Below are 13974 nucleotides of genomic sequence, written 5' to 3'. Positions count from 1 at the left end.
ACTTATGAATTAAGCCATTCATTCTTTTTAAAAATAAAAATATTATTGGAAAATTATTTACCCAGGTTAATTAACACCGATAATAGAACATTGATTCGAACATGCTAAGTATTTAACTAACTGTCCTAATATGAAAAAGAGAATGAAAACAATGATCAACACAAAAATAATAACTATACTACATACTAACAAACGAGTAAGATGGTATTAAGATGGGAAATAGTATACGTAAACTGAAAACGGGTAATTCGAATAATGAAAAACTATATATTGAACGATTTTTTTTTTAAGAAAAAGAAACATGAATTTTAGATAAAAGTACAAAATCAGAAAATATATGTAGATAAATTCAATTGTCAAACTTTGAAAAATTTGGATAAGAATTGACTCTACAACAGGTAATTAACAACTTTGGAACGGACACTTTGAAAATTTTGGTATTTTTGAAAACAATTATATAGTTTTTGAAAAATATAATGTTTTTGGATAATTTTAACTAATTAAATATAAAAAAATATTTAACAAATAACTCTGGTATTCCGTCTAAATATCTTACCCAATCTCTTTTAGTAAATATTGTCTCACGAATAATTATTTAAAAGAGAACGAAGATAAGACAAAAATTATGATAGGTACATGACGAGATGAGATGAGAAGAGACTGGATGAGACGAGACAAGATGAGACGGGATGGGTTGAGACATAACAAGATTAGAGAGGACGAGACGTGTTTCTCATTTTAAAATGAACACGACTAGGTTTATTTTTATAATTTACATGAAAAATAAAGTATCTATGTTATAGTACCCAAATTAATATAATTTTTAATCAGTTTACAAATTTAAAACTTATATGAAATATTTGTTCTGTGGTGTAGCACGATACATAGTTTAAGATTATTTAACAAGTACGGTTGTGTAATGTCAACCATTCAGATTTTTTTGCTAAATCAGAAATATATATTTATTGAAAGGAAAGAATAATTAACTTTCCTGATATGCTACGTCGTTTATATGGAAAATATAAGTATGGCATGTTTTTAACTTGAATATGATATCATATTCTTACTACGTCGTTTAGGTTCCTTCGTGTGAATGAATAATGTGGAAAAAATCTGAACGTTATCTTTCTTGATATCTTTTCCAATAAATAACAAGGTCATGAGTCTCATAAAGTCATCAACCTCCATTGTCTCCTCTATAAAAATACACACCTCTTCCTCAATTTATTCTGCAGAATCATAACATATAAACTTAAAAAAAAAAAGTAAATTGAGGATAAACAGAAAAACAATGGAACTGGGAGCTCAAAATCTCGGTAATCAAGTTAGCACAATACTATATATACGAAATTTTTATATCATTATACTGTATGTACATGTACATCCATGCATTGATTCTGTTTTTCAGTGCCATTCAAAAATGTCTAATCGGTTAATCTCCTTTCTTTATAATAGTTAACGTTGTGTTAACTTCCAAATTCTTAAAATTAATGTTTAACTGGTTCAGTCATTAATTTTGCTACGTTTCTTTAAAAAAAAACTTAGGGTGGGAACTTCTCACGCCGAATGAGGTTGAGATATTGAAGAAGGCGATGCCGCCGGATGAGCCCGAAGTTGTTGACGAACTAAATAATGCGATGCGCGAGTTCATATTTACGTGTTGATTCACAATATTGTTATTGTTTTCATTCATAATAATTCAACTGGAATTTTTTTGATAATATATTTACGGTTTTGGTCAAAGTAAACTAATTGTAGTTGTAATAATTTATTTCTATCTTTCAGAAATTTTGCGGAACGGAAATGTCCGTTTAGATGAAAAGCTATCGGTAATGTTGAACATACTGAAGGCAATAGTATTTCTTATGCAATACACTGAACACAACGACCACGCAGCTGTCAATGTCTCTTTGGAAGAGGAGAGATTCATACTACGGAACCTCACCAAGTTTGCAATATTTCTCATCAAATCACTCTCCGTAAACGAGGTCTTCGAACTCATCAAAGCATCTGCCGCAATAATTTGGAAGCTTTTACGACAAGGTAGGTCGGATACTGCTGAGTCGTCTTCGTCTTTTGGTGTTGACCCATCTGGTCCCGAAAATTCTTGATTATCTAATCAACAAATTTATCAATATATGCTTGTCTTCATCTAGTTACTTATTTGCTTTTCAATACATTACCAAAATAAAAAGTGATGTTTTAATTGATTCATGGATATTAAAACTCTTTGATAATAAAAATGAAGAGATTATTGGTTCATTGATATTTATATTAAAACACTTTTAAATTGGAAAACTACAATTAGTTTACTCGGTCGGTGAAAGAGTTTATTGAAATTGGTGAAAGAGTTTATTGAAATAGAAAAAAGAATAATTATGTTTAAAATATTTTAGATTTTTTTTTTTGAAAAATTTATAGTTTTGAATTTTGAATTTTTGATATTTATTTTATTAGACTTTTAAATTTTAATATTTATTGAGTTTTCATAAAATATATTAAAATAATCTCTAATGTTAAGCTCGTTATACCTAGGCACGGCAATGTTCTTCTAACAAGGCTATACGTGAAAACTGAAATCCACTTCCATAAATAATTAAAACTTTTTTGTTTTTGTTTTTGACAGTTCTACACCCATTACTGATTATTTCATGTCAAAACACATAATAGTCGTTTATAATTTCTATCATTGATAAACTTTATGACTAAAAAAAAGAAAGAATGTACATTAACAGTAATAACAGAGCATCTTCAACTATGCAATTCAGTGAGTTAATCAAAGTTCATGTTATCATGTATGCATTAGTCCGAATCACAACCCTTTCTTTTGGGGTCAAAATCATTGATCAACCTAAATAATTATTTTAGTAAATATGAAGATATTAATCATCAAACTGAAACTATTTGACATGGAATGGAATCTACGTACTAAACATTACTGTATATGCAAAAAATCAGAGCAATTTTTACATTATCTATGGAAATAAAATCATGGGGGGGGGGAAGAGAGAAAAACTAGAAATGGAGGATTTGACTGTAATTAAAATGAAATCCAATTAGGATTGTGTTGGATCCTATTTTATAGAGATTCGTGGTGGGCAAGTCTCTTCCTCTGTATTACACCAATTAGGGTTTTGTTACCTTTTCTTTGCTAATCCTCTGTTTCTCGCTAAAGAACATTTATTAATGTCTCTGCTTGTGAACCAGCCCTCGAGCCTCTGCTTTCGGAGACCTGTGTTGGTGAGATCCTCTCCTCTTCCCTCTAATAATGGCTTCTCAAGTTCCTTGCTGCATACCCCTCCTTGTTTCATCTTGAGCGTTGATCCTTGTGGAGCAGGACCTCGGAAAGAGGGAAAAATCGTGATTATGAATTTTAATGGACGTGACTGCACTACTTTGGATAAGAAGGTGCCTGTGGAGTTGTTGTATGATGAAATTGTAACGATCGGGTCATCCCATGGTTGGATAGCTACTTTGAAGGACGATGGCATATTGCGCCTCCAAGATGATCTAAACCCGGTTGCATCGGATTCAGACCCTAAACGCATCCCCCTGCCTCCTATGGTAACGCTTCCTCATTGCCAAACTCAAATTGTCACCAACGTGTCAATGTCTTCATCTTCTCCAGAGGATGAGGACTGTGTTGTGGCTGTCAAGTTTTTGGGTCCTCAGCTCAGCTTTTGCAGACCGGCTCAACTTAACTCCAAGTGGATCAATGTCAGAATCGGAAACCCATGTTTCTTCTCCTCTCGTGTCATGTATTCCAAGAAAGACGATATGTTTCGCATTCCCGGATCTGGAGGCCACCTCATTGGATCATGGGATCTCCGTACAGATAAGCTCCCCAATCCCAAGTTGCAGAGTTTGAGATTTCAAAACCTTCCCAAACTGACAAAGGCCAAAGGGAAGCTTCTGGATTCCTGCTGCAAGAGTAAACTCTTGGTTGAGTCACCAGCTGGTGAAACTTTCTTGGTTAAATGGTACAAGAATTCTTGTGGCAAGATCATCAATGGTAATGCGAAAATGAAACAAAAGCTTTGATGGTGTTCAAGCTAGACGAAGAAGGAAACGCTGTTTACACTAAAGACATTGGAGATCTCTGCTAGCTCTTTTCCCGGCATGTGCCCTAACAAAGTCACACTCTATGATGGTGACGAAGTCGGTGATGTCTATCTGGGTGATTCCGCCATCGTTACTGATGTGATACCTACATGCAGAAACAATTACCTTATTCCACCCCAAGAACTAGATTAGTATTGTAGTTTGGAACTGAGTCCTTTATTTTCTTCGCGGCCACTTACAATGGTCATTGGTCAATGTATTTTTTTTTTTTTTTTCATCTAGGAAGGGTTTCCTTACTTAGTTCCATTTTAGTCTCTCTGCAAACGATACTAATATATATTAATATTAACATCATGGTTTTGAATTGAGTCTGCTTTTCGGTAACAGGTTTTTTTCCTACTGTAGTTAAAGACTGCAATTAAATGGGAATCCAATAAAAACAATCAGGGAGAAACCTGGAAAGGCAACAATAGAGATTTCATAACTGATGCAAGATCGATCATAAGAAGCCACATTGTAAGTAGACACTAGAATTTGTGTATTCCAAAACACATCAGTGCTATATTACTCATATTACATATTAGATTCCTCTGCAACACATTCTTCTAGCTCACTCTTACTTCTGCTAAGCTTCAAATGAAGATCTCCAGCCACAGATTCAATTTCAGCCTCCTTTGCTTCAACTTCCCTGTGCTCCGTCTTCACATTCTGCTTTAAGAGATTCCACTAACTCTTGCAAAGACTTCTCTTGTTCCACAAGTTTCTGTTGCAGTCTGATGCAGCATATAATGGGCTTTACGTGACTGTTTACGGATTTGGATCCATTAGATTTGTTAGCTTATTTTAATTGTTAATTATTTATTTTAGAAAGGATTAGGATTAGAATATTTAGTGTTTATATCTTTCCCTAGTCTTAGATGTGAGTTTATCCATAAAGGGCATGTTATAAAAAGGATCAAACCCTCACATGTATGGAAGAATCGATTATTGAATAAAATAGTTTTAAGAAAGCTTTGTCAAAAGCCTAAAGCTTTTGTTTAGATAACTGTCCTGCCGAATTTGAAAATTTGATGGCCGCCTGTAGTTCCTAATCATTTTTGCCATTTAGCTGAAAAGTACTCAATTAAAGTGACCTGCACTAAACATCAGCTAAAATAAAGGACACGCACACTAACAGCTTGATAATACAATAGAAACTTACAAGTTCACAAATCCATAGTCATTAGCTCGTCCAATATAATAAAAAAATTCATTAGATTGTTGTCTTCTGTCTGTATTAGAATAGATGATTTTTTGAGTCTTTCACCTAAATAAAAAAAAATATTTAATGTTTAGCAATAAATACATTATTATTCAAAATAACATATTTTCATAATTATTAACTAATAGTAATTCATCAAAGTTCTAAATTTTCAATCAATTATTCTTGAAATTTGTAATTTTTAGCATTAATTGATAAAAATATAGAGAAAATCATCTATTGATACAAGAAAAAATTCTAAAAAACCATGTATTATGATACATAGGGAATAGTATTTTAACTCTCGCATCTATTTTAACATAGCATTTTTGGAATACATTTTTGTGTCATCACTTTTAGTCTACTTCGGGTCGGGCTTTTTACTAAAATTATAACCGATTCAATTAATCGGATCTTATTTAAGATTGCTGAATATTTTGGGCTGAATATTTTAGTTATAGCAACCAATTAATGCTCATTGTATCTTAGGAAATATCTAATTTGAATTTTATAAAATTTCTGTAAATATAATCACATCCTCTTAATCATATCCCTATAATTTAAAATGAATACATCTTAGCAAATAACTAATTTGCATTTAATAAACCATTACATAATTGGTAAGATCTTATTAGCTTTAAATGTACACTATTAATCCAATAATATCAATTGAGAATCAAAATAAGAATATATCATATCATTCATACCTATATCGTAACTAACCAAATCGTACAATATATATTTTCAACTTGCGAATCAAGAGTTTCTACAAAACCCTGCCTACAACCATTAACAATATATATATAGATGCATTTCACTATTGATTACAAGCACCACTACACCATTACTTAAAGAACTGTATTAAGCCTGGGCAAATAAACCGAACCCGAGGAACCGACCCAAACCCGACCCAAAAATACCCGAACCCGACCCAAACCAATTTTGTCTAAATAACCAATAGGTTTTCGTTTTCAAATAACCACACGTATCGGGTATTACCCAAACCGAACCCCAGGAACTGAAGATACTTGTTTATACCCGAGAACAATTATACACGATATCACACTATCACATATGATTTGATTTCATAAAACCATTTGCCTTAATCTCCCTCTTCGAATCCTTGTGAATTGTTTTGCGAGACATGGTATGCTCAGTTTTATTTGTTTAAGATTTCATGGTATGCTCAGCTTCATTTGGTTTAAGATTTAGTTCATTGTTTCTTGTTGAATTTGTTAGATTATACAACTGTTTGTACAGTTATATTTCAGGTTTTTCAGGTTTTGTGGGTACATTTCAGGTTTTTGTGGGTACTTTGGATATGTTCGAGTAGGTACTATCCATAACCGAATATATATTGGATACATTACAGGTTTCTTAAAGTCAATACCCAAATAACCTGAACCCGATAGGAATCGAACCTGAACCCGACCCAAATTATATGAACACTTGTTCGGATCCAATATTAGTAAACCCGAAAAACCTGAACCCGAATTACCCGAACTTGAACCCGACCCGAACACCCAAATGCCTAGGCCTAAACTGTGTAAACAGAAGAAGAAAAGGAGAAGAAATCTTTGTCTGTGAAAAAAAGAAAAAGAGAAAAGAAAGAAGGATTATAGCCTATTTTATGTAGTTAAGGCATGAGTGCTTAGTGGGTTTGTTTTGTGTTTTTGTATTATTATCTTATTTCATATATTATAGATTTGTAATCATAGATTAGAATTAATTAACTTACAAATTATATCCATATTTGTCATATTAACTACAAAATATTATACTTATTAACACTTTTTTATTTTTGAACAAGTAATTTTATTTGAAAAAGTTTCCAAAAAACAATATTTTTAATTTGTATATACATTTTAAAAAAGATACACTAACCTACCATATGTTATTCTACAACACAAAACAAATCTATAAAATTATATATTATCCAATAAAAAGTTTTTAATAATCAAAATTTAAGTTATAAACTATGTAAAACATAAGAAACAATAATATTATTTTGTGTTGTGACATGGGTCCAAGCAATATATAAATTAAAACTTCAAATATTATAAACATTCAAACTTATAAAAAGTATAAAATACTACCGGACAAAATAATCATATATTAGGACGGATTTGGATCGACATTCATATAAATTAAAATAATTATAATACAACATGGGTAAATCATATATATATATATAATTGTAACATTTATATTAATTAATACTCAAAAAAACTTGATCTACTTATAATATATACAAAAGATTTTTTTTAAAAACCACGGGATAAAACCTAGTATAGTACTATTTATTAAACACTGATAGGGGAAAAATGTTAATTACTAATTTGAAAAACCAAACTTCATATATTATTTAGATCTATGTTTTGTTTTAAATATCAAAGAGTATTAGTGGAGGTTTTTTTTTACTACAATTAAAAATGAAAGCGAAAGGATGGAGAAAAGAAAAGATGCAATAAGAAATTTTGCAAAAGAAAATTTCAATTACTCTACAAATATTCTAAAAAAAACTTTCAGAATTTCCAATTTGTAGTACAAAGAAAAAATATTAAACTATACAAAAGTTGATATGAAATTTATATTTACAGAGTTTTTTTCAAGGCAATCTCTTTCATTTTCATATCGACGTAAATAAATAAAAAAGGTGTACAAAAAATAAATAATTACTTGGAAATGAGAAACTTGGTGGGCAAGCCAGTTCCTCTGTTTTATATGAACATCTCAGTATCTCACAAAGACACCAAACTAGGTTTTTTTCTTTCTCGCAGCCTTTATTTCGGTAAGAACAACTTATAGTCTTATTCATGTCGATGTCTCTCCTTCTCAACCAGTCCTCGAAGCTACTATGCTTCCGGAGGAAACGACCTGTACTGGTGAGATCCTCTCCTCTTCTCTCCGGTAGCTTCTCACCTACGTCGCTGCAAACCCCTCCTTGTAATGTCATCGACGCTGATCCTTGTTTTGACGGAGCGGATCTAGGAAAACTCGTCATTTCCAATGCGAATGAAGTTTGCTTCACTGATTTGGAAAAGAAGGTGCCAATGGAGTTGGTGGATAATCCAATGGCAGTGATCGGGTCATCCCATGGCTGGATAGCTACGTTGAGGGAAGATGGAATACTGCGTCTCCAAGACGATCTAAACCCACATGCATCGTATACAGATCCTAAACGCATTCCCCTGCCTCCTCTTGTGACTCTGCCTCATTGCCAAACTCAGATCGTCACCAATGTGTCAATGTCCTCATCTTCTCCCGAGGATGAGGACTGTGTTGTGGCTGTCAAGTTCTTGGGACCTCAGCTAAGCCTTTGCAGACCCGCTCAAAGTAACTCCGAGTGGATCAACATCAGAATCGCAAACCCTTGCTTCTTCTCCTCCCGTGTCATGTTTTCGGAGAGACATGGTAAGTTTAGCATACTCGGAGCTGGAGGCCATATCATTGCATCATGGGATCTCCACACACACAAACAAAATCCCAAGTTTAAGAGGTTACGTTTCAGAAACCTTCCCAAGCTGACGAAGACCAAACGGGAGCTTATGGATTCGTGCTACAAAAGCGAGCACTTGGTGGAGTCAAGAACCACCGGTGAGACTTTCTTGGTCAAGTGGTACAGGAAGGCCGTATGGAGAGGTATGTCGAAATTGATAACAAAAGCTTTCATGGTGTTCAGGCTAGATGACAAAGGAAATGCTGTATACACTCAAGATATCGGAGATCTCTGCATTTTCCTCTCAAAGTCTGAACCTTTCTGTGTCTCTCTTAGCTCCTTTCCCGGCATGGCATACCCTAACCAAGTTGATTACCTGGATGTAGGCGAATCCGGATTTTTCGATCTAGCCGATAACTCCATCGTTGGTGGTAATGATAGCGTCGGGACTGGTCTCTATGTTCCACCTCAAAATATAGACAATTAGTTTGAAAATTTGAGTTTCAGACGTCAAAAGTCTGTCTTTGTTTTTTAAATCTTGAAACATCAAATCTATTTTTTGATGTACTCGATTTGAGATTGATCTGTTTTATTATATATTCCATGTGAAATTGATATGCCTATCCTCTTGGAGAAGTTACATCCCTTTTAAGTTGATGTTCTAATATTTATATATGTCGTAGCTCACTAATGTCTCTGTGTGCCTTTAGAAAATCGTGAGTGATCATACTGGGAAACAATGTGCTTATTGGTGGTGGTGATTTTGTAAGTAAAGAGCATTAGGAATCTCAAGGATGGTATATATTATTAGTGTAGGTGACAAAGAGTTTGTGGTGAATAAAGTCAGAGAAGATGGAATGGTAGAGAAGTTGAGATGGAATTGTGGGTACTGGAGGAGTTTTGATATGCGTTTCCGGAGCTATAGCTGATGAGGAGGCAACATATTGTCTGTTGATATGTTTGATGGATTTGAATACCAACGTGAGTGGAAGCAGAGTAGTAAGTAACCAATGCGGAGAGGGAGTAGCCCAGAGTATAATTAAAGAGTGCTGCTGCTACTAGTGTCACTGTGACATGGTACAAAAGAGCATGCATGACACCATTCGTTAAGGTTAGGCAGCAGCAGCATAGAAAGTCATGGAATTAGAGCCAAGAGATTCAAGCTCATAAAGAATTGGCCGATATGGAGCAGTAAGTCCAGTTTGGATGGGAGGTATCTTGCTAGTCCTGGTCAGGATTGTGTTTTATTCATATTTGGAATCTTTGTTCTATATATATGATGATCATCATTCATCACAGTCACAGACTCGAAAGGTTACGACATTTCTTTAGACCGGTTAATCCAATTTATAGATAGATATAACTTGATGGGCAAGTCCCTTCCTCTGTTTTAATGTAAACATCACGACTAAACTAATTAAGGGGTTTTATTTTTCTTCTTTCTCATAGTGTTCAACAGTAACCACCTCTGGTCTAACAACACGATCAACGCTACATCCTCCTATTTGTTTTTTCTGTAGGAGTTTTTTGTTCCTCTTTTTGTGCCTTTTCCAAATTCCACCTATCCTACACGTGTTAGACTTCAAGCCTGGGATTTTGACTAGAGAAGTAAATTATTATGAGCAAGTATATAATTACTACAAACTAATTAAAAAGAGATCTTAACTTTTAGGACATTTGGTTTGATTTTGAGAAATATGAAAACAAAACACCTCTTTCGTTAATAGAGAGATTAGAGAAGCACCGCTATCCATTGTATCATTTCCTCCGGTTCATATTCTTGGATTATTTTGTAAAATATCCGAAATCAAATATTGAACACGATGTAAATAACACACGATGCAGATAAATATATAAACGGTTAATTAAACACCAATGTAGTTAAAGTTAAACAGAAATATCCATAGATCCATTAAACACGATGCAAAAAACACACACGATGCAAATAACACACGATGCAGATAATATCCATAGATCCAATAAACAAAAGATGACAAAGCAAAACACCTAAAACTTAATCGTAATCAAAAGATAAACTTTCTCAAAAGTTACCAGCTTTTCGTCTAATTCTTCTTCACCACCTCTGTCTTCACCACCGTCTTCCTCTTCACCGGAAAACCCACCTTCTTCCCCTTCTTTATCATCATCTTCTTCTTGCTCCCAAATCTGTTCTTTTTCTCCCAAATCTGTTCTTTGCCAAAGAACTTCCCCCACACATATGTCACAAAGGCTCCTTTACTCATGCCCACAATCTCTCTTGATGTTTTCCCATCTTCATAAAGAGGAACCCTTTTGGCCTTCCAGTTATCATAAATGAGTATGTCTTTGTCCATCTTGTGCTTCAAGACCTCGTTGTGGATTTGCTTTTGCAATGTACGAAGCTCTGCCTTTTCTCTCGCCTCCGACCGGTCGTTTCTGCTACATTTGATTGGGAGGAAAGGTGAAGAGGAGGATGTGAGTGGAAGAAGAGAGGAAGAAGGGAACAAGGGTTTAGTGATGAAGGAAGAAGAAAAGTGTAAAACTTGCATCTTCACAAAAGAGAGAGAAGAGATGCAAGGCTTAGGGAGAAAGGTTGAAGCTTGCATCTTCACAAAAGAGGGAGAAAAGAGAAAGGGTTTGGTGATGAAAAAGCTTGAACTTTTCATTTTCTAAGATCTAAGGAGAAAATGTTTGAGAGAAAAGGTTTGGTTTTTATAGAAAAGAGAGTACTTACTTAAACCAATAAGAAGTACATCAGTATTTCTTGTATTGTTATACTTTCGTCTTTTTATTATGCTCTTATAACTTTTAGTTGTTGTTGTGGTACTCGATCACAACTATCAAAGAACTTGATTGGATATAGTTTTTTTTTTAATTCCCTAATACACATTGTAAAACATTTTACAATGACGATTCATAAAAACATGAAAACTGAATTTGGATTCAGATCAAAATTCTTCCATCACTAAAGTTTGTGGTTATTGATCAAAGTCATATAGATTGAACCCTACTATAGATACACTTGCCTACTTAGTGCATATTCATTCTTAACGACAAACCCAAATTCCAAAAATAGTCCGAATTTAGACTTAATCCTCTACGTCAATTCGCATGCATGCCCATGTGTGGATCTACTTATTCTATTGTATAAAGAATAAGACTTTAATGTTCACAAGTGGCATATTAACATTTGCTTTCTACTGGAAACACGCAAGGCAAGTCCACAAGTTCACCTATTTTGATTATACAACATTTTTGGTCGTATTGTCTATGTATAAATGTTTTCTTGGATGAGACCATTTTGGCTTATATGACAATAAATTTTGGCCTTATTAAAAAGAAAAAAGTGTGTCTAAATTTTAAAAATTTAGTAAGTTCATGGGGGAAAGTGTAAATATCAAAAAAAAAACACTAGTTATAAAAAAACATTTGAGTGTGTGCCGTTGTAGGTCATAACTGAATTTAACTGTTTGATAAATGATTGTGGTTGATAAATAAACAAAGAAAATCTTAGGTTAATATTTAAAACTAAAGTAAAATGTTTGCAAATTTTGAAGACGGTGGTGATGTTACCGAAAACAAACTTTCAAGACTATGAGGTGAAAGACTCAAAGGTAGAAAGTGTAAATATCAGAAAGTGTATAAAACTGTACAAGTCCGCTGCTCTTGGCTTGTTGTGCACCGAGGGATATCTGAATCTGATTATTATGTTGTGTGGACCATTCACAAATGTTTTTGTAAGAAAGGAAAATATCTACGTGGATTTAGTTTTTGTTATTGTTGTAAACAAGATAACAATACAAAAAGAGAAGAAGCATATGAGAGAGAGAGAGAGGAAAAGAAATTAAAATGTGAATCTCATCATGACATTGGGATTGTGTTCCTCTCTCTTTGAGGTTTCTTACAGAGTAGACACAGGCGGCGTGGCTGCATCTGCCTCTCTGTCTCTCTCTCTAGTCTGGTCGACTGTACCAACATTTACATTTATTTATTTATTATTTCAATTTACTTTTAAAAGCTAGCGTTCCAATTTCAAAAGAAAAAGTACAAATTAAAGGGGGAGAGACATATAACGCTAGATCAATCCGGGAAAAGAATTTTAAATGTTAATCATATGCATATCATAACATAATAATGATATCCTCACATAATCAATACATTGACGTGTATAAACACAATGTGATCATACAAATGTAACCTGATAATCATGTAATATTCAAAAAAAAAAAAAGATGATTTAGTTATTAGATTGGTATATTTATTGTTGGAAATCAAAATAAAAGCTTTACAATTGGGCAACACAATCAAATAAAGTTAAGTTTAATGCTTCTTGTTGTGATCATATTTTTCTTTTGGTTTGTGTTCGTTCGTACAAGAAGTTGCAGAGGGGTTCAGCTCAGTTCACGCTTCCCCATTTGTTGTAAGGGAGTATAGTAACATAACTCTGACTTCTTTTGTCTGCTTATGAAAACAAAAGTGTATGGACTTTACAATATGACACGTGGAATGTTGATCAAAATTTACCTTCACAAGAAAAGTTAATTGAAGGACTTGTTTCTATTTCTACGTTTTGTCGCCAAAGAAACGATTAACAACAGCTGTCAAAAAAAAAAAAAAAAAACGATTAACAACAATAAACATATCCTCACATAACAGTGCACATGGGACATGAATGAACTAAATGGGATCATGTATGAAAATGTAACACATAAATCTATACTCAAAATATCGCCACATCCATCATCTACCTACGGACTATTGTAAAAGTCTAATATACTCGAAATATCGCTCGCATTGTGCTCAATTAAATCGAGTTTGATCAAAATTATTTGTATATTCTTTTATTTAATTTCTTCATTAAACATATTTCTTTTAATAACGACTTCTCCAAAACAAAACAAAACAAAACAAAAAAAAAAACAAAAATTAGAAAGCTTTTCATATGAACAAACAATTTTTATATGATTCAATATCCCAAAATTGAACCAAACCAAATTTTGAACTGACCGAACCAAACCAAATCGAGAAAATTGGTCCCCGTCAAAAGAGTTGAGGTGACTTTCAAAGTACTAGTCTACGAGTGGAGTTCTTGCTTGATCATTTGACATTTGCTCTCTCACTAGACCGACCACGAACACCATCAGCGCCTCTTTTTTCTCCATTTTATTTCTCTGTTCATTGGCTTTAGAACCGGAGGAAAAGAGCATAATTTTAAGCTCAGTGTATAAATTATTCATATATTGTCATAAAGTTG

At 33.4% G+C, this 13974-nt stretch overlaps 1 protein-coding gene and 1 pseudogene across 1 annotated transcript; both read left to right on the top strand.

Moving 5' to 3' along the window:
* Window positions 1-3186: 3186 nt before the first annotated feature.
* Window positions 3187-4254, top strand: LOC104761636 (uncharacterized; annotated as a pseudogene).
* Window positions 4255-8089: 3835 nt separating this feature from the next.
* LOC104763483 (uncharacterized) lies at window positions 8090-9228 on the top strand. Its single transcript, XM_010486848.3, has one exon. It carries the CDS (start codon window positions 8119-8121, stop codon window positions 9226-9228), a length of 1110 nt encoding a protein of 369 aa, XP_010485150.2. The 5' UTR covers window positions 8090-8118.
* Window positions 9229-13974: the final 4746 nt, after the last annotated feature.

The sequence above is a fragment of the Camelina sativa genome, chromosome 18 (assembly GCF_030686135.1).
Source record: "Camelina sativa cultivar CO46 ecotype springtype chromosome 18, ASM3068613v1".
Classification (NCBI taxonomy): Eukaryota; Viridiplantae; Streptophyta; class Magnoliopsida; order Brassicales; family Brassicaceae; genus Camelina; species Camelina sativa.
This window is presented reverse-complemented; position numbering and strand designations above follow the sequence as displayed.

What these genes read in the sequence shown, in the direction of transcription:
- LOC104763483 (XM_010486848.3), top strand. Translation starts at nt 8,119, where the DNA reads ATGTCGATGTCTCTCCTTCTCAACCAGTCCTCGAAGCTACTATGCTTC.